The 24,287-nt window shown below is 34.7% G+C and overlaps 1 protein-coding gene and 1 non-coding gene across 5 annotated transcripts in view; both read left to right on the forward strand.

Annotated features, from left to right (window-relative positions):
- Positions 1-24,287, forward strand: part of ACAP2 (ArfGAP with coiled-coil, ankyrin repeat and PH domains 2) — a 144,068-nt gene that overhangs the window by 77,303 nt on the left and 42,478 nt on the right. For all 4 annotated transcript variants that reach the window (XM_059163093.1, XM_059163095.1, XM_059163094.1 and 1 more), the window contains exons 5-9: positions 3,596-3,654; positions 5,009-5,192; positions 9,293-9,337; positions 12,688-12,783; positions 20,368-20,442. In XM_059163093.1, coding sequence (XP_059019076.1) covers positions 3,596-3,654; positions 5,009-5,192; positions 9,293-9,337; positions 12,688-12,783; positions 20,368-20,442 — 459 coding nt within the window. The remainder of the gene's footprint in view (positions 1-3,595; positions 3,655-5,008; positions 5,193-9,292; positions 9,338-12,687; positions 12,784-20,367; positions 20,443-24,287) is intronic.
- LOC131826056 (U1 spliceosomal RNA) lies at positions 21,580-21,745 on the forward strand. Its single transcript, XR_009351401.1, has one exon. It is a non-coding gene; the product is annotated as a U1 spliceosomal RNA (small nuclear RNA).

Here is a 24,287-nt window from a genome sequence, read left to right on the forward strand (position 1 = left end):
AGGAAGTCCCCTTCTATTCCTGGATTCTTGAGAATTTTTGTCAGGAATGGATGTTGTATTTGGTTAAATGCTTTTTGTATCTGTTGAGATAGTCCTGTAGTTTTTGTTTTAGTTTGTTAACATGGCAAATTATAGTCATTGTCTTTAAGTGTTAAATCAATCTCACAATTCCAAAATAAATCCCAATTAGTTATGATATGTTGTCCCTTTTATATGTTGTTATTATGTATTAGTTACATATTAAGAATTTTTGCATCTGTATTCATGAGGGATATTGAGGGTTCCCTTATTTCCATATGCTTACCAACACTTGTTCTTATCTTTTTGATATTAGCCATTCTGACTTGTGTGAGGTGATAGCTCATTATGATTTTGATTTGCATTTCCCTGATGATGAGTGATGTTGAGAATCTTTCTATGTGCTTGTTGGCCATCTGTGTATTGTCTTTGGAAAAATGTCTACCCAGGTTGTCTGCCAATTTTAAACCAGATTGTTTGTTTTATGTATGAATTCTTTTTTTTTAAGTTTGTTTTTTTTTTTTAATTTATTTGAGAGGGAGTGAGAGCGAGAGCAAGAGATATCACAAAGGGAGAGAGAAAGGGAGAGGCATACTTCCCACTGAGTGGGGAGCCTGATGTGGGGCTTGATCCCAGAACCCTGAGATCATCACTTGAGTGGAAGGCAGATGCTTAACCAACTAAACCGTCTAGGTGCCCCGTGTATGATATCTTTATGTATTTTGGGTATTAACCCCTTATCAGATATATCATTTGCAAATATCTTCTCCTAGTCAGTATGTTGCCTTTTCATTTTATTGATGATTTCCTTCACCATGCAAAAGCTTTTTAATTTGATGTAGTCACAATTGTTTATTTTTCTTTTATTTCCCTTGCCTGGGGAGATAGAATCAGAAAAACACTAAGGCCAATGTCCAAGAGTTTACTGTCTGTATATTCTTTTAGGATATTTATGGTTTCAGGTATCACATTTAGGTCTTATTCTGTTTTGAGTTTGTTTTTGTGTATGGTGTAAGAAAGTGGTCCGTTTAATTCTTTTGCATGTAGCTATCCAGTTTCCCCAGCAGTATGTATTGAAGAGACTGTTTTTCTCTGCTGTATATTCTTATAGATTAATGAAACATGAGTTTGTTTCTGGGTTCTTTATTCTGTTCCATTGATCTGTGTGTATGTTTTTCTGCTAGCACCATAATATTTGATTACTATAGCTTGGTAGTATAGTTTGAAATCTGGGATTGTGATGCGTCCAATTTTGTTCTTTTGCAAGATTGCTTTGGATCTTTGGGGTTCTATACAAATTTTAGGATTGTTTGTTTAAATTCTGTGATAAATGCTATTAATTAGTTTTATGAATTTTGACAAACACATACAGTTGGATCTTATACCACACTCTATACGCATGACAGTTCTAGTAACCCTAAGAATACCCTTATTTATTCCTTTGTTAGTACCCTTCCATCTACCCCTGACCACTAGAAATTTCTGATTTATTTTTTTATTCCTATAGTTTTATCTTTTTTGAGTGTCATATAAATGGAATCATATAGCTTGTAGCCTTTGAATATGATTTATTTTACTTAGGTAAATCTATTGAGATTCATCTATGTTGTTGTATGTATTAGTAGTTGTTCCTTTTTATTATTGAGTAGTATTCAATTGCATGGATGTACCATAGTTTATTTCTTTAAGGATGTTTGGGTTGTTTCCAGGTTTTGGCAGTTAATAATGGAGTTGCTATAAATGTTTGGTTACAGAGTTTGGTGTAAATCTTAAGTTTTTTTTTTTTTTCTTGGGCAAGTGCCTAGGAATGGGATTGCTAAGTTTTATGTAAGTATAGCTTTAACTTTATAGTATATGGGTTTTTAACTGTAGATTCTATTTCTTTTATTCTGTTTAGGTTATTGATTTTTTACTGAGTGAGTTTTGGTAGTTTTTGTGTTTCAAGGAATTAACCCATCTTGTTTGTTGAATGTATAGGCATAAAATTATTCCTCAGTTCCCCTGATTATTCTTTTTAGTACTTGTAGAATCTGTGGTTTTGTCATCTCTCTTCTTCTTGGTATTTAAAGTATTTTTTTTTTTTTTTTAGAGTTGGGAGGAGGGACAGAGGGAGAGAGAGAGAAAGTGAGAGAGAGAGAACCTCAGGTAGGCCCCACACCCAGCATGGAGCCCAATATGAGATTTGATTTCACAACCCTGAGCCAAAATAAGAGTCAGACACTTAAGTGATTGAGCCACCCAGGTGCCCCTGAAGTTTATGTTTTAAAATTGTTTCTTGATCATTTTGGCAGGAGGTTTATCAACTTTATTGATCTTCTGAAAGAACTGGCTTATGGTTTCGTTGAGTTTTGGTTACTGATTTTCTGTTTTCTGTTTAGCTGACTTCCGATCATCTTTATTATTTCCTCTCTTATGCTTAATTTGAATTTAATACTTTGGATTTAACATATTACAGAAAATCATTTTTTTCTCTCGAAGCAAATTGGCATATTTTTAAATCCTGTAGTACTCAACCCAGGTGTGGTGTGTGTGTGTGTGTGTGTGTGTGGTGTTGGTGTTCAGCATTTAGTAGCAAGATTTCAGAGAAAACGAAATTGATACTGTTTTTAATGAGAAGGATACAGGATTTTTTTTGTTTTGTGTTGAATATTGATATATATATATTTAAGGATTTCACTTATTTATTTGACAGAGAGAAATAGTGAGAGCAGGAACATAGTGAGAGCAGGGGGTGTGGGAGAGGGAGAAGCAGGCTTCCTGAAGGGCAGGGAGCCTGACACGGGGCTCAGTTCCGGGACACTGGGATCATGACCTGAGCCGAAGGCAGACAGTTAACAACTGAGCTATCCAGGCACTCCTAAATACTGATTTTTGTGCCTGTTTATCTGACATTTGTTTCAAACTCTAAATGTAGAGTATCTATAAATTATCGCAGTACTCAGAATTTCCATGACAAGCCCAGTGAAATTCCCACACATAAAACTACTAAAGTTTAATATGTGGCATTATTTAAGTGGGGCAAAATATTGTCATAAGGAATAAAATTTTGTTCTTTTCTCCAGTCTTACTAGTCATTGAACCTAAAGGACTATATAATGTTTACTCGAATTAATAATATAAAACATTTAAATGTCTAGGTCTTCCCAAATGAGAAACCTCTAACTAAGATATAAGGCAGTTTTGGAGTTGTTTTTACTTGAGGTGTTTTGATACGTTAAAGTAAGAAATTCCTGCAGTAAATGAAGTAGAATTTGTGTTACTCTCTCAGGTTGTTTTTCAAAGCTTGAATTAAAAATCAAGGAAATAAATTGCTCTATTGTTTGAGCACTCTATTTAAATGGTAATGCAGATTTGATTTTTCTCTGTAATTAGAAATAATTTTAATTTTTAGACAGATGAAATTGACTTGAAAGTCAGTTTCAGTTTCTTTTTAAATGCTTATTTTTTATGTAGTCTTCAGTAAGAAGTATAGGTGTTATTAGAATTGAGTACTGGTAGAAGGATGTGTTACTTATCAACCTATATATTATTTTTTGTTTACTTTTCTAGTTGTTTAATGTTACATTTTATCTTTCAGATCCTATTTGACCAAACTCAGAGATCAATTAAAGCACAGCTTCAGAACTTTGTTAAAGAGTAAGTCAATTGCAATAAAGAGAAAGAAAAGCAATCCATTAATGATCACATTTGGGAGTTGTTATCTTTTGGGAGGATTTTATGGACTGTGATTTACTGAAAATACTGGAGTTTTTGTTTTTTTGCTTTGTAAAATGTATATTGCATTTCCTCATGAATACTCCATAAGGGAATCAGACTTCATGCCTTTCAGTGAATCATTTATACTATGAAATTTGTATTCAGGATACATAGCTAGGATTGTTATAGATTAACAAATAAAATAAATAATGACCATTCAAAATCAAAGCAGGCCTCAAAAGTGGTTGAAATACTATTAGTATAGTTGAGGCTAAATTTTCCATTGTCTCAATATGGTATTTTCTTTGAAAAGAAGATAATGGAATATATGAGAATGAATCATGAAAGTGCATGTTTTTTGCTACATCTGAGCCTTTTGTGTCACATTCGTCCCATTTTATATGTGAAATAAAATTAAACTGGAGATAAAAATGTGAACTTTCCAGATAGGAACAGTTTCCTTTCCCACATTAATAATTCAGTTTTTCTCTTTTAATTATTGACAGAATATATAAAATTTCAGATAAAGTTGTTTATGCTACAGTATTCAGGATAAATTATAGATGTTAAAAGCTATAAAAAAAGTGGCACATCTCATGAATATAATGCATTGCCGTTTAGTGGTTTAGAATTCATTGTCCTGTTAGTGATGTCTCACAGATTCTTTCCAAATAATAGACTAATGTTCAGAATGTCCTTATAGAATGTATGCATGAAAAACTATGGCTTCTTACAAAGACTTTAAATAGAGTCTTTCTCGGGTCTACTTTATTAGTATTTTAAAATCAGTGTCTTCAAATCATTTTGCCTAGTTCTCTGATATAATAAAGTGCTTATCTAAGCTCATTAATGGAATCAAATGTTTCAGATTTTCAGAATACTGAAATGGAAACCATTACCCTTTATGGGTATACAGTTCTTTTTTACCAAAGATTGTATATGTGTGTGTTAGAAGGATATATTTGTGTCATTTGGCATAGTAATTTCCCTCAACAAGATACAAGTGATATTTCTTTTGTTTTTTTTTTTTTTTTAAAGATTTTATTTATTTATTTGACAGAGATCACAAGTAGGCAGAGAGGCAGGCGGAGAGAGGAAGAAGCAGGCTCCCTGCCGAGCAGAGAGCCCAATGCGGGGCTCGATCCCAGGACCCTGAGATCATGACCTGAGCCAAAGGCAGAGGCTTTAACTCACTGAGCCACCCAGGCGCCCCACGAGTGATATTTCTTAAAAGTGTGTTTTGTATTTCACCCATAGTAGGATTTATGGAAGTTTTACTCTTTTTATTTTTTAGAGATCTTAGAAAATTTAAAGATGCCAAGAAGCAATTTGAGAAAGTCAGTGAAGAAAAAGAAAATGCACTAGTAAAAAATGCTCAAGTACAAAGAAACAAACAGCACGAAGTTGAAGAAGCCACGAACATTCTGACAGCTACAAGAAAATGTTTTCGACACATAGCTCTCGACTACGTACTTCAGGTATATTTATTATTTGTTTTCAGAAAATGCTAACTAAACATGTCATTATTTTTGAATGATCGTACTGTAAAGAACTAGTACTGTTTTCTTGAGTCTAAAATTAAATGATGTTGTTAAGACTTTTCACTTGAGTGTGTATCTGTGTATGTACATAAATATATGTGTATACCTTTGGTTCTGATTCTTTCCCTTTTTCACTTAACGTGATACTTTCCCTCATTTTAAAATGTTGTAAAAAACATTTTAATTGCTTTATTTTATTCTGTGGAGTTGCTGTGTTAATTAATACTACTTATCAGACAGCCATTTTTTACTGGCAAGAGTGAAAATACAGTATTCAGTAATGGTAAATGATAACAACATCTTTGCATATAAATCTTTTGCCATATTTCTGATTATTGCTTTAGAGTAGATTCTTAGATGTATTAAGGCATACCATGTTACCAAATGAAAAATATTTCTAGAAGTGGTGTTCTTATATTTGCATTACTTTCTCTTTTTTAAAACTAGAGATCAGTATTTGCTAAGTTGCCTGGTGATCTTCTGGTTCTATGTGTAATTGAAATCAGTTTGAATGTGATATGTCTCCAGAGGGACTCGAGAGACATGAAAAGTGAAGGCAAAGCATACATTATTTCACATGTACTTGATGTATTCCTACATATCATGAGTTGAAAGCTTTAAAGTTTAAGAAATTAGTTTGTCTGAATCTCCTTTTACAAAACAGCAGTGAAGTCCCCAGAGATTGCTGACTAGCAATCACAGATCATTTCTTCAGAAAAATGCACAAGTAACCGTGTACAAATTAGTGATTAAAAACTACTTAAAGTGCTCGCTTCGGCAGCACATATACTAAAAAAACTACTTAGATAACTTTGCAAAACAGTAGAAAGTGACTTTTTTTGAAGTTTCTATTCACTAAGTGGGAAGTTAGAAAATGAAGTACATTCCACTTATTAGTGAGAATCTTCTAGAATGGAATTGTCTGTATTTCCTATCTTCTATTAGCTATCTCCCATTTACTGTACTTCCTGTGGTGGTATGAGTATTATCTTCCTATCCCATTCCACTGAAATGGCTCATGCTAAGGCTTACTCATTAGATACAGTTTAATTCTTAACCAACTTGACTGTTGTGTTTCATTGAGATAGTGGACCACAACTCTCTTTTTTTGAAATATACTTTTGTCTTGATTTATCTTAAACCACTTTTACATTGCACTAACTTCTATTTAGCTTCTATTTATTAACTTCTATTACTTTGTATTTCTTTTCACTTTTCACCTTGGGCTTCTTTCCTTTATCCAAAATCTTTTTGACCTCTTTTTCAGGGTTACCTCTTTGGTCCTATTCTTTTCTGACCTTTTGATTTCCCTGACAGTCTCATGCCTCTTACTTGAATAACCATAATATATAGATGACAAAGTCTGTTTTTCTCAGATGTCCCTCTTTCTTTTTGATTTACAACTGAGAACTGTCTTCTTCCAAATGGCTTTTTTTTTTTTTTTTGCTCTTACCTAACTGAATGCTGGAATCTTCTTACCCAATCCTAGAGATTCTTATGGACAGTTACATCAGATATTCTCATTCTCAGCTGCTATATCTAAAAACCAAATTAAAAAATTCTGTGTATTGGGGCACCTGCTGGCTCAGTTAATTGAGCATCTGTCTCTTGATTTTGGCTCAGGTCATGATCTCAGGGTCATGAGATCAAGCCCTGTCAGGCCCCATGCTGGGTGTGGTGCTTGCTTGGGATTCTCTCTCTCCCTTTCTCTCTGTGATCCACGTCCCTATACTGCTGTGCATACTCTCTCACTCTTTTAAAAAAAAAAAAAAAAGAGAGAGAGAGAAAAAGTTCTCTGTACCTCTTAAGTCTGCTCTTCTTACCTTTGATGCAGCCCTAACACCAGTTTTAATTGTTTCTTGTTTTGAATTTTAAGATGTTCTCACAAAATTGGTCTTCTCAATTTTACCTGCCCTGTTACCACTTTGTTCTCTGTTCTGTGGTCAGTTTACAAGTTTTTCCAGGCAAAGTGAATCATTCTTGCCCCTGCCTTTGCTGTGCTGTCATAATAGTATTATACACATTGCTGTTAGAGCACTTAATCACATTTATTATAATTATTTGTATCTCTTTTCTACGTCTAGGTTATATTCTCTCTAGTGGTTGGAAAATAAATTATCCATTTCCTTTAGTGTTCATCCAGTAGTTTTAAGTTAGGCCCCCATGTCCCCCATAAGTATTACCTTATTTAATTTTTCTGATGAGAACTCTTGTGTCATTTCATTATATGGCTAAAATGGCTATTTTAGGGCATAGTAAGTAATAAATATCCAAATTTATAAAGTTTGTCATGTTTTAGCTTCTGTACATATTTGACTTTACTTTTTTATTCAAGTAAATGCTATTTTTCATTGCCAAACATAAAAAAATAGATAAAACAGAAACACTTTTGGCATTTTCCAAAGTCTAAATAATAGGTTATCTGTAGCCTCTGCTTTACTTAGAGCATTTGAAAGTTAATATTTTAGTTCTCAAAACTGAAGAGGTCTTGAAACAGACATACAAAGGAAATTAGTGCTTATTTGAGCATAGTTATTTGGATTTTTCTTGGTGTGTTTTTAGTTTTCTGATCAGTGCTTTAAAATTATAAAACAACAGGCAGAATATTTAGTGGGAAGAACATATCAAAAGGAAAGATATTCTGTAATCTTTTGACGATATTAGCAAAAAGTGAATGATTCTTTTTTTGTATAAACATTTAATTTCATTAAGCTGATATATAGTAGACAAAATATTTGTTAAGAATTTCTAGAGTTGGGACAGATACCACAAAGGCAACTTTCATAATTTACTGATCTTTCAGTAAGTTTAGTCTAATTAAAATATTATTTAAAGTCTGTTAATTTAGTTAACAAATATTTATTGAGTCCTCACTCTGTACCAGTTGGAGAATGCAGCTGGGAATAAGGAAGACCTTGATCTTATGGAGCTCACACTTTAACTGGGGAAAAGACATAAGTAAATAAGAAAATATGAGGTGGTTATGAATGCTATGAAGGAAATAAATAGAGTTGTTGTACTAGAGAGTACATAGGGCCTACATAGACCTTTCAGAGGAGCTAGTACTTCAGCTGGAACCTGATTGGTAACAGGTATCCTTCTGCCTGTCTGGGCAGACAATTATGACATGAAGACAGAACAACTAGTTTGAAAGTGTTGAGGTGGGAGTAGTTTGGGATTGGGGTTGGAGCACAGAAAGGTAAAGTGGAAGAAAACTGGGTGGGTTAGAGAGGTGAACATCACAAAGGGCCATGCAGGCTACACAAGGAAGTTGGAAGGTTTTTTTTTTTTTTTTTTTTTTTTTTTTTTAAGATTTTATTTATTTATTTGACAGAGAGAAATTACAAGTACAGTGAGAGGCAGGCAGAGAGAGAGAGAGAAGGAAGCAGGCTCCCTGCTGAGCAGATAGCCCGATGTGGGACTCGATCCCAGGACCCTGAGATCATGACCTGAGCCGAAGGCAGCAGCTTAACCCACTGAGCCACCCAGGTGCCCAGGAAGTTGGAAGGTTTTAAGTTGGACATAGAATAATCTTATTTATATTTTGAAAAGATCACTCTGTTTACTGTGTGGAGAATGGGTTGTAGAGAGTCATGAGTATAGAGGCTAGTTCATAGGCTATTGCAACAGTCTAGAAAAGATAAGGTGGTTGGTAGTAGTGGTAAAAGTGATGAGAGTTTGCATTAAGGATCTATGTTGAAGGGTCTAGATGAACAATTAGATAAGGAGGATGGGGAAAAGATGAAATTCTGAGAAATTCAAATGTCTATCAAAGTGATAGTTTTATCACTACAGTATTTATGACTTATGCATGGCCAGTTTTTCTTTGAGTTGAAAATAGATGAGAATTTCATTGGCATGTTTGTCTTAACTGTTTTTACAAAACGTGTCAAAGGGTGAAAAACTTGACCTTTGATTTAATTTACTGTTCTGGAAAAGTATCAAACTATCAGAATAAGCAAATTTTACAATATTGCATTGTAGATTAGTTTTTAAAATAAATGTTTAGGTTATTAACCAAGTGTATTTTTCCTCAGATTAATGTCCTTCAATCAAAAAGGAGATCAGAAATCCTAAAATCAGTAAGATATTTATTGAAATGATGATTCTAATATGATCTAAGTGTACATATGTAAGCATTTAAAGCAGCATCATATGTGTGTATATGTATGTTTGTATATACATGTAAATATATTTATTCCAGGTTCAGAATTAATCTTACAGATCTTTTCATACTTCTCCTATGTTGCTTAACCACTTTTTTGTCTCCTTCATGTTATAGTTACTTATGTCTTTCTCTCCTATTAACATGCATTTAAATACTTGAGATTGAGGGCATGTATAAATCGTATCATTTAGAGAAGTTTTCCTTAGGATTATTGATGATTTTATTAGCCTGTTGGTTTGTTCTTTAGAGTGCTGTTTGAAAATAAAAGGTGATGAAATTTGAGGATAATGTTTTTCCCTGAGCCTCTATGCCCATTTTTTTTTTTTTTTTTGGATCCCTTTTAAAAAAAAAAAATCTTAAAGCTAATGAGGAAGTAGACAGGGGATGGTAGTAGTATGGCATTGCATTCTTTCATATTTCGAGAACCTTAGAAATAATTTTTCCTCTCTGTTCACTGAAGTGTTTTGTTTTTTATCCTGAAAGGGTGTACATAAATTGCTTTTGATTCTTGTACTCACCTAGCTTTTTCCTAAATTCTATATTTATATTATTTCTTATCAGGTAAGTACCTTGTACTTGCTCTTTACTGCCACTTACTTCCCTTTCTAGATTGAGATTAATGTATGTTAATTGGAGAAAATTGAAAAGTAAAATGTATGAAGAAAAAAGTTAAAATACTTAGAAATCTTACTACCAAGGGAGAACTACTCTTAATATCTTGGCATATATCCACCTTTTCCCCTCTCTTTCTGTGAGCATGTGTGTATGTGACTGTGTATATGTGTGTTTTAAAATTACACATAATTTTTTAAAAAAGATTTTTATTTATTTATTTGACAGGTCACAAGTAGGCAGAGAGGCAGGCAGAGAGAGAGAGAGAGAGAGAGGAGGAGGCAGGCTCCCTGCTGAGCAGAGAGCCCGATGCAGGGCTCCAACCCAGGACCCTGGCATCACGACCTGAGCTGAAGGCAGAGGCTTTAACCACTGAGCCACCCAGGCGCCCCAACACATAATTTTTTAAAAAAGAAATCGGAATCATTGCTACATATGTTTTATAACTTTGTTCTTTTGATAGTAACTACAAAATCATCACATGTCTTTAAATATTTTTTACTTTTAAACATTTTTAATTAATATATTTTTAAAAGATTTTTTAAATTTATTTATTTGAGAGAGAGAGTGAGAGAAAGCATGAGAGGGGAGAAGGTCAGAGGGAGAAGTAGACTCCTGGTGGAGCTGGGAACCTGATGTGGGACTCTATCCTGGGACTCCAGGATCATGACTTGAGCCAAAGGTAGTAACTTAACCAATTCAACCACCCAGGAGCCCTAAATATTTTTTATTTAACAATGGGTTTCCTGGCCATACAGAATTCTACCATGTGAATATCCTAGGTGTAGGCAACCTTTTTTCGTGAAGGGCCAGGTAGTGAATGTGTTAGGTTTTGTGGACCATGTGGTCTTTGTCGTAATTACTTACCTGCGATGTTGTAATGAGAAAGCAGCCATAGACAATATGTAAATGAATAGCATTACTACGTGTTAATAAGAATTTTTCTTATGGACATGGAAATTTGAATTTCATACAGTCTTCACATGTCATGAGTTTCATTTTTTTCATTGTCTTTCAACCATTTAAAAAATGTAAAAACCGCTCTTAACTCATAGGCCATCCAAAAATAAGTGATAGGGCTGGATATAGTTTGCAGGTCAATTAAATATGCCATAAATTAGGTTTATCCATTAATGGATTTCTAAGTAATTTCCATGTTTTTGACATTAAAGAATAGCACTATAGTGATCATTCTAATAAATAATATGATTATTTCCTTAGGATAGATTTAGACAAGAGATTACATAGAGTGTTTAAGCATTTATTAAAAAACTTTTAAAAAATAATGGTAAATTTTAAGAGTTATACAACATTTCCGCTAGTAGTATGTGAAAGTGAACCATACTACGAACACTGGGTTCTAATTTCTCCCACTCTACCTATAATTTGATAGATAGAAAATGTCAGGTCATGTCATTGTTCAATTTTGCATATCTTTAATACAATGTTTGTATTAAATATGTGTGAGTTTGGATTTTTTTCCTGTATATTTTGGCCTCTTTGTTTCCTGTATTTTTGTTAGTCCTCTTTTCATACTGATTTGTAACAACTTTTTATATTTTAAGACCATTAACCCTTTGTCATGTATGTTTTCCTAGTTTATCATTCATCTTTTAGTATGTTTATTATGTGTTTTGATGTGCAGCATGTTTTACATTTTTATGTAGTTGTAGCTATTAAACTTTCACCCTCTTTTTTATATGTGTTTTTTATTATATTCATGAAATATCACAACTACTGTTAATCTAATTCCAGAATAATCTTTTATTGAGCTTTGTCCTTTTGTGTTTGTGTTTTATTTAATTGGTTTTCTGTTCAAAAAATTTTCTTTTGAAGCATTCTTGAATATTAAATTTTAAACTTCAGAGTATTAAGCAGATGCCTCATCTTGCTAAAAATAAACATGGGTGTTTGGAGGATTCTTTTTACTAATATTGAATTAAATTCCTAACCACGTAAAAACAAATAAAAATAAGGGTGATTTTTCTCTCATGAACAGGTAAAATATAGGAAAACTTGGAAAAAAATCTTAACCTGTTAGCAACATTTTTGGATACTGGGAATGAATATGCAGAACCCTCCATATTGGCAAAGTCTGTTGACTCATTTTATTTCAGTGACTTGAGAAGGAAAATAATCATTCCCCTACTTTGGGCTGTACTTAGTGATCCTAGTCAGTTGTAAGGTGTGATTTATTTATTTTTACATATATATATATTTTAATATTTTTTATTTATATTTCCCCTTTTTTTGTGTGTGTGCATTAAAATTTTGCCAGGGAGTTTGGTTGAAAGGCATATAGATAACTTTATGATGTATGTGGGAAGATGGTGAAAGTATTGAAAACACGACTTTTTCTTTCAGTTATTACCATATGAAGTTTGATTGTTTGGATATAGTCTAAACAACGAAAAAGAATTTTTTTTAAATGTTAAACCACTTGGACATTTCTTTTAAATATTACTTATTCTTGCTTCACAAATATTTCTGAAATACTCTTGAGAAAAATGACTTAATTTTAAATAGGTTTGATATTTTGGGTTCTAATGGAATAAATTTTAAACATTAGATAAGATTAAGATTTTTAAAAATTTTGGAATATTTATCTAAGAATTGATTTTAAAATGCTAAACTTTTTTTTTCTCTTATCAGATGTTATCTTTTATGTATGCTCATTTGGCCTTCTTCCATCAAGGGTATGATCTATTTAGTGAACTTGGGCCCTACATGAAGGATCTTGGTGCACAGGTAATATTGTACTGTATTGCTTGATTCTGTTTTATACATTGATATCTGTATCTTTTTTTCATTGAGATATAATATTGCATTAATTCAGGTGTATAAAATAATTTGAGATATATGTGTATATATTTTCAAAGATTTTATTTATTTATTTGTCAGAGAGAGCATAAGCAGGCAGAGTGGCAGGCAGACGCAGAGGGAGAGCAGGCTCCCTGTTGAACAAGGAGCCTGATGCGGGCCCTGGGATCATGACCTACGCCAAAGGCAGCTGCTTAACCGACTGAGACACCCAGGCACCCCGAGATTTCTATGTGTCTTAGTACACACACACATATTTATAGTCAAATGACCAACTCAGAAGTCTAGTAAATATTTATTACTCCATATAGTTAAACATTCTTTTTCTTTTCTTCAGAACTTTTAAGATACACTGTTGAGGGGTGCCTGGGTGGCTCAGCGGGTTAAGGCCTGTGCCTTCGGCTCAGGTCATGATCCCAGGGTCCTGGGATCGAGCCCCACATCAGGCTCTCTGCTCGGCAGGGAGCCTGCTTCCCCTTCATCTCTCTGCCTGCCTCTCTGCCTACTTGTAATCTCTATCAGATAAATAAATAAATAAATAAAATCTATTAAAAAAATATATATATATACTGATGAGTAACTTTCAAATATATGATACAGTAGTGTTAACTATAGTCACCATGCTGTACATTACATTCCCAGGAATTATTTATTTTATAACTGGAAATTTGTACCTTGTGATGACCCCCTTTACCCATTTTTGTCTCACTCATCCCCCACCTCTGGCAAATTCTAGTCTGTTCTCTATATCTATGAATTTGATTTTTTTTTTTTTTTTTTTCCAGATTTCACATGTGAGTGAAATCATGTGGTATTTGTCCTTCTCTGCTTGGCTTATTTCACTTAGCATAATGCCTTCAGAGTCCATCTATGTTGTTGCAAATGGCAAGATTTACTTTGCTTTTTAAATGGCTGAATAATAGTTCCTTATGTGTATATACACCATATTTTCTTACCTGTTCATTTTTTGGCGCTTAGGTTGTTCTTGTATCTTGGCTATTAATAATGCAGTTAACATGGGGATGTGGATATCTTTTCAAATCAGTGTCTTTGTTTACATTGAACATATGTAGAAGGGGCATTTTGGAACATATGGTAGTTCTGTTTTTAGTTTTTTGAGGAATCTCCATATTATTTTCCATTGTGGCTGCACCAATTTACATTCCCACCACTGGTGCACTTTTCTCCACATCCTCACCAACACTTGTGATTTCTCATCTTTTTGATGATGGGCATTCTGACAGGTAATACCTTGTTGTGGTTTTAATTTGCATTTTCCTGAGGATTAGTGATGTTGAGCACCTTTTCATGTACCTTTTGGCTACCCGTTTTTCACATTTGGAGAAATGTCTTTTCAGATCCTCTGCCCATTTTTAAAACAAAATGTTTGGGTGTTTTGTTGTTTGCTTTGAAGTGTATGGGTTTTTTTTTTTTTTTTTAAAGATTTTAATTATTTATTTGACAGAGATCACAAGTAGGCAGAAAGGCAGGCAGAGGCAGGGTGGGGGGGAAGCAGGCTCCCCGCTAAGCAGAAAGCCCTACACGGGGCTTGATCCCAGGACCCCGAGATCATGACCTGAGCCAAAGGCAGAGGCTTTAACCCACTGAGCCACCCAGGTGCCCCATAAAGTTGTACGAGTTCTTTATATGGTATCTGATACATGATTTGCAAATATTTTCTGCCGTTTGGTGGGTTGCCTTTTCATTTTGTCGATTGTTTCCATTGCAGAAGTTTTTTGGTTTGATGTGGTCCCACTTATTTATTTTTGGTTTTGTTGCTTTTGTTCTGATGTCTGTACTTTTATTTAAATCATTTATTTATTTATTTATTTTTAAAATATTTTATTTATTTATTTGACAGAGAGAGATCACAAGTAGACAGGCAGGCAGAGAGAGAGAGAGAGAGATACAGGGAAGCAGGCTCCCTGCTGAGCAGAGAGCCCGATGTGGGACTCAATCCCAAGACCCTGAGATCATGACCTGAGCCGAAGGCAGCGGCTTAACCCACTGAGCCACCCAGGCGCCCTGATGTCTGTACCTTTAAAGAAGTTTAGCGTGTTGGGAAAAAGAAAGAAATTTAGAATATTGGGGAATTTGACATTTCAGTTATTTAATGAAGAAGTTTGATGCTGTGGAATATTTATGTGTAGGTTAAATGTGTAACCAAAAAGAAGATTGAAGTTTAAAAATATGTTATAGACAGTATATGAGGGTGTTGAAAGGAAAACTTAAAAACAACGGGTCTGGGCGCCTGGGTGGCTCAGTGGGTTAAGCCGCTGCCTTCGGCTCAGGTCATGATCTCAGGGTCTTGGGATTGAGTCCCACATCGGGCTCTCTGCTCAGCAGGGAGCCTGCTTCCCTGTATCTCTCTCTCTCTCTCTCTCTCTGCCTGTCTACTTGTGATCTCTCTCTGTCAAATAAATAAAATAAAATCTTTAAAAAAAAAAAAAAGATTAAAAAAAAAAACGGGTCTGTTTTATAGTACACATAGCTGGATTTAGTTTTTCTTTTCTTACATTTGGATAAATGAAAGTCCTACTGATTTTTCATTTGAGTTATACTCTTCTTTTATTTTCTAAAAAATGTATATTTTGCTATTTTGAATAATAAATCTTCAGAATCTTAAGTGTATGGAACTCTTGGTACCTTTTTTATTTTTTATATATATGCACATATGTGAATTATACATATAACAGTATTATATAGAAAGTTCATTATATTCAAATTATTTTTGATAACTGAGAAGAACTTTATATTAGATTTGTTCTGGGATATTCTTTTTTGTTGATTGGTGAGCTTTTTGGATTTAATGATACCAATTTTTAGGTGATTCCCCCCCCCCCCCCACCCCTTATAGGTTCATATTACCTTGTGAGGACAGGGGATTAAGGTTGAAAAATAGAGTTTAAGGAAATGAGGAAAAAGGTAAGACTGTAAGAGAAGTGCATTCATTGGCCAAAAGTAAATTTGGTGCATACACATGTGTGTACATATGTGTGCTTGTTGGGATGGTGTGCAGGGTATATGCCATGAGTTACAGAGATACTGTTCCCTGACTCTGTAGAACCTAATCTATTAGAGGAGACCAACAAGTCACCAGACTATTACTCTGTGTGATCAGTGTTCTGTCTGGGTTTATTAAATGAGAACTTGCTTTTTGGTGTGTGATACAAGGAAACCTTGAAATATTAGTAGCGTCAACAAGATGAAATTCTTGTTTTATTTTATTTTTTATTTTATTTCTCTACATAAAGTCAAAGGCATGGTATTATGGTCACTTGGTTTGCAGGGATGCAGGCTTACATTTTTTATTCTACCTCATGGTTCAAAGTGGCTGATCAAGCTTTAGTCACCATACCCACATTCTTGCTGACAGGAAAGAGGAAAAGAGAAAGGTGCATTCTCTTTATGGATGTCTCCTGGAATTTATAGAGTCCACTTCTGTGTACATCCCAGTGTCATACTGGCTGCAGGAAAAGCTGGGAATTAAAAACTTAATGCCAGATAAGCATGTGACCTACAAGAATTTGAATACTGTCTTGTTAAGAAAGAAGGAGAGAATGGGTTATTAGGGGGTAGCTGGCTGTCTTTACCATATAGCAGAGTTTCAAAGAGTTACAGGAACATACAGCTAGGACCTATAACCCAGACTTGGGAGGAAGGCAAGACCTTCCTAGGCTCTAGGCACTCCACATATTCTGTCAAGCATTATGTTGCACCCTCATCCTACATTAAATGTAATTTATAAACAAATGAATTAGATTGTAGTTGAGTAGTTTAAATAACTTCAGACTTTAGACATTTATTAATTTTGGTTTTACAGTTTTCCCCTCTCAGTTCTCACATAATTTTTCAGGTCCTTGAAAGGCATCTAAGCTCTGGTGCCTGTTGGAAAATATAGCCTGGTTGGAGGTGGCCAGTTCAGATATCCTTTCAGTAATTCAGTTATGAGATAACTGGATCTGGAACTAGGAACATGGCAATAGAGATAGAAACAAATAGACTTGAGGGATATTTAAGGAATAGCCAATTTGAAGGTAGAGGGACATGATGATTTGAAGTTTAAATATGTTAAATTTTGATGATAGGACATCTAAATGGGTGTATCTGGAGCCAAAATGAGGTTAAAGGTTAAAGGAGTCAATAGCATATAATTATTAATTTTAACCACAAGAATGGGTGAATTGACTCATGGAGAGTTAATAGGTATCCCAAAATCATTTTAGTGTTTCCAAAGCTATTTTTGAAAAATGTGAGTGCTGGAATGGTATGTTTAAAGACTTTCATTTTGTAAGTTAATAGCAAAGGCCACTAGTATAGAGTAAAAAGAGAATCTGGCTTCAAACAGGGCCCTAAGAATGACATATTTTTAAGAGGTGGTTAGGTAAGAGGATCTTCATTAAAACACAGATGAGAGAGGAGGTGGAAAACTGGGAGATGATGTTACCATGGGCCAAGGAGAGTGTTTCAAAAAGGAGAGGATAATTACCAATATAAATATTGGAAAGAAAATGCAGTAAACCAAGGACTGAGAAATACATATTGGGTTTAGCAGCAAGAAGATTATTTACCTTTGTGAGAGTGGAGGGTGTGAGTGGCAGAAGCTAAACTATAATGGGTAGATAAATACGAAATAGACCAGTGAAGAACAGGGAAGATTTTTCCAGAAGTTGTGTTACGAAGGAAAAAGAGGACTGGAGAGGAGTATGAGTTGGAGGAAGGTTTTATTTAAGGTAATATGATTTGCACAAATATACAAGCAGATGGAAATGGGAGAAATTAAAAAGTGGAGAGAGAAGTGATGATGTCTGATATGGTAGGAGTAGAGAGGATTCCAAACACAGGGGACTAGGGCACCTGGCTGGTTATAGGTACCTGCACTAATAGAAGCATGGCCCATATTGTGCTATGCTCCAAATTCTTCCTGATATAGTCCCAGTATGTAGGAGACAAGACTGTCAGTCTTCACATCTCCTCAGTTTGTACCTTCCCCAACCCTCCACCATCTTGAGACATTTTTTTCTTTATACTTCTGCCCCAACAGAGAGAAGTGAATTTTCGCTCTTTTCTGCTGTAATAGTAGTGAGGTGGGATGTAGGAGAGGAATTTACTACCAGTCCAACAGGCAGAAAACCAGCACTTGCATTGCAGTACTAGTGTAGAAGGTACATGCACACAAGTTTATAAATATTAGTTGAATCTTGGGGTCTGCCTTGTACTTTACTTCAATCTGAATGGATAAATAATACTTATATGCCATTCAATTAAAGGATATAAACTCATGGTATAATGGTTACTGCACTCATTCAGTATAAGAAAATCCTGAGGGCATTTTCCTAGTGCAGCATGTATGAGCATTACCCATTAAATCAATGTTACATGTCACTAAGGCACATATGCATTGGATCTTCAAGGGTAGTAGTGTAGTTGCCATCTAAATCAAATATTTATAATAGTGCTACATTTGTTTCAGGGTGTTTTCTTTTGGTTCTTTATTAATATTCAGTGATAACTAAGATTCTGTGGCCAATTGTATACCTGCAACTAATATTTTACTATGTGCTAACTATCTAGGATTTAAATAAAACCTTAAAAAATTTTTTTTTTTTTTTTAATTTATTTACTTGGGGCAGAGAGAGAGAGCACAAGCAGGGGGAGAGGAGAGGGAGAAGCAGATTCCCTGCCGAGCAGGGAGCCTGATGTGGGATTTGATCCCAGGACCCTGGGATCATGACCTGAACTAAAGGAATCATGACCTGAGCCTTAACCAATTGAGCCACACAGGTGCTCCTAAAATTTTTTTTTTTATTAAGGAAAAAAAAATTCTGAGGCCCAAATTATTCTCTGGTAGGGAAAAAAAACACCATCATTTGTAGTAGAGAGTAAATAAAGGACCAAATGGTATTTTTACAAAGGCTTTTTAAAATTTTGTTTTGTAAAGAATAGCAGTGAAAACATTTATTCATTTAATACTTTATCTTTCTCCTTATTCCTGTTGATATTTACATTTAAAACATTTTTTCATTTATGGGGCGCCTGGGTGGCTCAGTGGGTTAAAGCTCAGGTCATGATCCCAGGGTCCTGGGATTGAGCCCCATGTTGGGCTTTCTGCTCCACTGGGAGCTGCTTCCTCCTCTCTCTCTGCCTGCCTCTCTGCCTACTTGTGATTTCTCTCTTTCTGTCAAATAAATAAAATCTTAAAAAAAAATTAAAAAAATTTTTTTTCATTTATCCCACATTAATCAGATAAAATGACATGCATCATAGTCTAGAAGAGTAGATTCATATAATTTATAACCAATTGTTTTTTATTCCAGCAAAGAGTAGTTCAAGGAGCCAGGACATTTGTCATAGTATTGGGAAATCATCTTTTCTGTTGGAAAGGAATAAGAAAGAAATGAGAGTCATGATTTCATAAATTTTTTGAGCTTTTATTTTTATTTATTTATTTTTTAAAAAGATTTTATTTATTTATTTGAGAGAGAGACAGTGAGAGAGAGCATGAGCGAGGAGAAGGTCAGAGGGAGAAGCAGACTCCCCGTGGAGCTGGGAGCCCAATGTGGGACTCGATCCTGGGACTCCGGGATCATGACCTGAGCCGAAAGCAGTTGTCCAACCAACTGAGCCACCCAGGCGTCCCTTTTTTGAGCTTTTAAAACAGAAGCTTAAACAATGGCAATTTTATACCCTGGCCTTATGAATGATTACTATTATTACTTTTAAAAAAATTTTATTTTATTTTATTTTTAAAAGATTTTGTTTATTTGACAGACAGAGATCACAAGTAGGCAGAGAGGCAGGCAGAGAGAGAGGAGGAAGCAGGCTCCCCACTGAGCAGAGAGCCCGATGTGGGGCTGGATCCCAGGACCCTGGGATCATGACCTGAGCTGAAGGCAGAGGCTTTAACCCACTGAGCCACCCAGGCACCCCTAAAAAATTTTATTATTTAGCTCTCTCTTAATCTGGAGAGTTGTTGTTTTTGTTTTTTGCCTTTTAGATTTGATTATAACATTAAGAAGCCAACTTGAAAACATGAAGCATTTTGAGTGATTCATTGGAAGTGTCTGTTCTGTTGAACTTAGGAGAGCTGGCCCCACACTAGTGTAGCTGCTACTTTTTGCTATTTGGGGAGAAAGTCACCAGGGTATCTTCTTTCTGCCTTTGATTCTGACTACTGAAATTGCAGGAGTCAGCAGGCAACTTATGCTAGAGTTCTCTTCCTTATTCTAGGAGATCATTTTATCACTGTTGTGCCCTTGACAAGGCCTCCTGTCATGTTTGCTTGGCACTACAACTGTTCTTAGAAATGTTTTTCCTGGAGGAGTTATAGACCTTCTTAAAAAGGATTTCATAGCAGAGGAAAAAGAACTTCCATTTTAAAGTTGTAGTCAAAATGCCTTTTTAAGTAAACTTACATTGGCTGACTTACTAAGAGTATGTTTTAAAAAATGATCATACCTTTTCTTCTTTAATTTTTAAGTTGGCTAATTTTCTCCCTTATTGCCTTTATAGCTGGATCGACTGGTTGTGGATGCAGCAAAGGAGAAAAGAGAGATGGAGCAAAAACATTCTACCATTCAACAAAAGGTACTTGACAGGAAAAGTTAAAGGAGAGTAATTCCCATTTTATAGAACTGTTCAATTACTGGTTTTAGCAAGATACTATTGTGTTGGAACAAATCCTTTAAGTTGCTGTAGTAATTGAACTTGGTAGATAAATTCCTCCTTTTTTTGTGAAAAGTAAAATATTTTTTAGATGATCAGACAGTATTTGAAAGCCATTTTTTTTTTTTTTTTTTTTTTTTTTGGTTAAGATTTATTTATTTATTTGACAGAGATCACAAGTAGGCAGAGAGGCAGGCAGAGAGAGGGGCGGGAGGCAGGCTCCATGCTGAGCAGAGAGCCCAATGCAGGGCTCAATCCCAGGACCCTGAGATCAGGACCTGAGCTGAAGGCAGAGGCTTTAACCCACTGAGCCACCCAGGCGCCCGAAAGCCATGTTTTTGAACCACTTTGCAAAAACATTAATCTCGAAAGATTTTTTACAAAAAGATTATTTATTATTTATTTGAGAGAGAGGGGGAGAGAAAGAGCATGAGCAGAGGGCAGGAACAGAGAGAGAGGGAGAAGCAGACTCCCTACTGAGCAGGGCTCCATCCCAGGACTACAAGATTATGACCTGAGCCAAAGGCAGATGCTTAACCAACTGAGCCACACAGGCACCCCAATCTCATAGGATCTTAGCTAATTTAAAAATGGCCCTTAGACTCTAAACTGCTATTTAAAGTTTCAGTTAGGATATCACCAAACCCTCTAAAGCCTTTGAGTAAGAGGGGTAGGGTTTGGGTTGGGGGCGGGCAAGCAGAGGGAGTGGTGGAGAACATCTTTGCATCAATGTGGTTGTGTAGTATAGTGGACTTAACAGCTATAGTTACTCTAAGGCAGCCCTTGACTTCTCTCATGTGATAATGGCATTTTACGTGCATTTCTTGTTAATTTGCCTGAGCTTAGCTAAACAATTTGAAAAATGTATTTTTAAAATGAAAATTTAATCTGACACATTTTTATTTTTGTGTGTGAAGAGCTTTGAATACAACTAACGTGGAACTCAACCTAATAATATTTTGTCTTACATATTTAGTGATATTTTTGTGTGATAATCTGAAAATAAAAGGAGATAATTTGAGGTTGAATCTAATAAAAGTATGTGACAAGATGCCTTCTGTACTTACCTGGCAGGGGAAGAGATATCATGATCACAAAAGTGGTTTTCCCAGGGTGAGGCTTATCCATTGACTCCAAATGTGCTGACTCTTAGAATTTCCCCAAATGTGGGAAACTTGACTGCATAATGGGTAATAGTGGGGCACCTTATTCATGTGTTCCCCTAAAAAAAAAAAAGATGCCTTCTAGCATTGCATTAAGAAATCTGTTCCTGTGGTATTGACCGGTCAGATCAACTTTCGTTATGGTTTTTAAAGAATTTAAAATACTGGTGAACTAGCCTGGCATAAAAGAAAAAAATTCAAGTGAAGTCAGTAATACAAGTAAGGAAAATTTTATTGGTGGTGGGCTATTAATATTCAAAGAGAAACATTATTTATTAAGGGAAAGATTTTCTACTGGATCATCTTTAATTTAGTTATTTCCAGTTATAGTTAGGTAAGACTAACTCCCTGTTTTGTTTTGTTTAAAGTTAAAGTTAGACTCATTTTTGGTTGGGTAACTCATGTTAATGACATTACCATGGAAAGATTGTTAAAAATTGGGACCAATCATTTCTAATTAAAATGAGAGATGGTGGTATTTTTAGAAACTTGTGACTGTTTGCTTAAAATGAATTAATGAGTATTAAGTATCTTTTAATGTCTTTCCCTGTTGTATATACAGCTCAGTGTTTTACTGAAGATCCAAAAGTAGTAGATTATGAAATCTAAGATTAACTTACTTGATTTTAAATAATAGTCAGTTACTGCTGTATAGAAAGTAATGCTATTTTTGCTTTTTTTTTTTTGCCCTTAAATGCTGACACAAGGCTGCATTACAGGTAAAAAAAAAAAAAAAAAAAAGGGAAAAAAAAAAGAAAAAATGTTTTGGTCACATAAAAATTAAGGGAAAGTATGTCTAATGTACCTAATGTAATTATTTACATTTTTCATGAATTGAAATTGATCAACTAAAGAAACAATGATGCTATGCACACTCATGTACATGCCTTTTGGATATGTGTATATATATTTTTGGTAGATTTATATCTAAGAGTAAAACTGCTGGTTCAGAAGGTATATATATGTTCAGTATTAATAGATAATGCTAAATTACATTTCAGAATGCTATTACCATTCCTGATAGAAAGCACTGTGTATGAGTTCTCAGTGTTCCTTGCCACCTGATGGTATTGTGAGAGTTTTTAAATTTTGCTAACTTTGGTGGGTAGATACTGATATCTCTTTGTGGTTTTAATTTATGCTTTAGTTACTAATGAGCTCAAGTACCTTTCCTTCTGCCTTTTGGTCATTTGGATATCCTGTTTGTCAAATGTCTGTTAGTTTTTCTTCCATTTTTCCATCAGGTTGCCTAACTGTTGATAAGATTCTTCATATCATCTGGATATAAGCCCTTTTGGGGGATATATATGTTTTTAATTTTCATGTAGTTTTTTTTTTTTAAAGATTTTATTTATTTGACAGATAGAGATCACAAGTAGGCAGAGAGGCAGGCAGAGAGAAGAGGAAGCAGACTCCCTGCTGATCAGAGAGCCTGATGTGCAGCCTGAGTTCAGGACCCAGGACCCTGAGATCAGGACCTGAGCTGAAGGCAGAGGCTCTAACCCGCTGAGCCACCCAGGCACCCCTTTTTGGATGTTTTTTGTACAAACTCATAACATCTGCAAATAATAGTTTCTTCCTTTCTGATTCCAGTTCTTTCCTTACTTCTTATTTATTTTGTTGGCTAAGACTTCTTCTTCTTCTTCTTCTTTTTTTAAAGAGATTTTATTTATTTATTTGACGGAGAGATAGCACAAGTAGGCAGAGCAGCAGGGAGAGGGAGAAGCAGGCTCTCTGCTGAGTAGGGAGACTGATGCGGGGCTCGGAACATGACCTGAGCCAAAGGCAGCTGCTTAACTGACTGAGCCACCCAGGTGCCCCTAGGACTTCTAACATAATCTTGAAGTGATAATGGTCGTTCTTGTCTTGGTTAAAATTTCAGAAGGGAAAGCTTCTGTTAAATTTTCTTTATTGGCTATCTTAGTCTTGCATTCTTGTCTTGGTTACAATTTCAGAAGGGAAAGCTTCTGTTAAATTCTCTTTATTGGCTATCTTAGTCCTGCCTTCTCTTCCCTGGGCCTCCCATGAAAAAGCTTCAAATTCTGATGAGGGCAATGCCCTTAAGGTGAAATCTGGCTTCCTTCATCTGCTTACCTGTTCAAGCCTCCTACTTTCACTTAATCTTTGGCCTTTGAGTATTCCTTCCTGATTTGTCAGCTATCAATATATTTAAATTATAATATATATTTTAGGCATTGTTACTATTTTCATTATAAAATCACATAATCTGTCACATTTTAAATACTATATTAATTGATACTAACAATAAATTAAAGACTTAATCTATTTCAGGAAATGTAGTTGAAAATTAGAAAAATACTTAAAAATGTACTGTACTTCAAGGAGGTTATATTTTAATGTTTTAAGTAGAATCAGAGTAATTAAAAAACTTCCAGTGTTATAAATGAAACCTTTAGAATTTTATACTCAGTTAAATCAATTGGTTACATAATCCTGTGTGCATAATTAAATAAATTACAGCTTCAAATAAATTTTAATTGAGGGAATTAAAGTGTTTCTGATTTGTTTTTTAAAGAAAAAGCAGGATAAAGTGTAGCAATTCGTTTATAAATTCTGTTTCATTTGATTATTTTGGATTAGCAT

The sequence above is a fragment of the Mustela lutreola genome, chromosome 2 (genome assembly GCF_030435805.1).
Source record: "Mustela lutreola isolate mMusLut2 chromosome 2, mMusLut2.pri, whole genome shotgun sequence".
Lineage (NCBI taxonomy): Eukaryota > Metazoa > Chordata > Mammalia > Carnivora > Mustelidae > Mustela > Mustela lutreola.